The following is a 1,036-nucleotide window of genomic DNA, read 5'->3' on the forward strand; positions in this document are numbered from 1 at the left end:
AGCAGCAGCTTAAATGGTTGTTATGGTGATGTCCCGTTTTACTCTGTTGATGAAGTGGAGGCAACGCGAGGGTTTTTGACTGTTTTTCGCGACAGTTTCGAGGCTCTTGTCCCGCTTTGGGTGTGCCCTAACTACTGTGTGTGGCACGGCGTTGTGTGCGATATTTCTGGTGTGACGCTGAATCTCGAGGACGTGGAGTTGAGCGGTTTTCTTCCTGGTGTTGGAGAGGATGTGGACGCGTCGAAGGTGGTGATACGGAGGATTGATATGGGTGGTCCGGAGATGAAGGTAGAGTTGAGTGGCGTATTACCGCCTAGCTGGTCGAGATTGAATCACCTGGAGAGCTTGGCCCTTTCCTATACTGGCGTGAGTGGGACGCTGCCGCCGGAGTGGAGTGAACTGAGTTCGCTGGAATATCTTAACTTGGGCTATAATATCCTGTTTGGCACCCTCCCTTCGAATTGGGGCTCCCTAAAGTCGCTTCGTGAGTTGTACCTGAATGACAACCTGTTAAGCGGCCAGATTCCGGATAGCTGGATGTATATGGATGCTGTTGAAGTGCTGGATCTGACCAATAATATGCTCAATGGTGGCCTTCCTGACTTCATCGTCTCAATAAAGCGGACTTTTGGAGCGACAATGGCGAAATCACGGCATCCATCGAATCGGTAAAGGAAAGTTACGCCAGCGTCACGTGGCTGGTGGAGGAGGATGTCAGCGCCTTCATCCAGTCACACGGTGGAGTTTCCTGTAGCTGAAGCTCGTGTTCACGCCCACAGTGACGCAATTCAATGGATTATGCAATCTCCAATAAATGAACGGCCACACGCACAGCTCAACGTGCCTCCCTTCACCAAAGATGGGAAAATGAGTTGAGTGTGTATGCGGGTGTGTGTGGGCTTGTGCATATTGGAAAGGGGAGCGACGCACTGCCCTTCCACCTCCTTTTTCTCATTTTTCCAGTGCTTTCTTCATTGGTTTCGCGTTTTTGGCATCCCTTCATGTCCACCTCCCCCCCTCCTCCTTTCCCTCCCCA

The 1,036-nt window shown here is 51.4% G+C and overlaps 1 protein-coding gene across 1 annotated transcript; it reads left to right on the forward strand.

Annotated features, from left to right (window-relative positions):
• Nucleotides 1-672, forward strand: LPMP_340480 (proteophosphoglycan ppg4; the record flags this gene model as incomplete). Its single annotated transcript, XM_010704172.1, has 1 exon — nucleotides 1-672. A coding segment is annotated over one exon (672 nt), but the record flags the coding sequence as incomplete, so codon positions are not given.
• Nucleotides 673-1,036: the final 364 nt, after the last annotated feature.

The sequence above is a fragment of the Leishmania panamensis genome (genome assembly GCF_000755165.1).
Source record: "Leishmania panamensis strain MHOM/PA/94/PSC-1 chromosome 34 sequence".
In the NCBI taxonomy this organism is placed as follows: Eukaryota; Euglenozoa; class Kinetoplastea; order Trypanosomatida; family Trypanosomatidae; genus Leishmania; species Leishmania panamensis.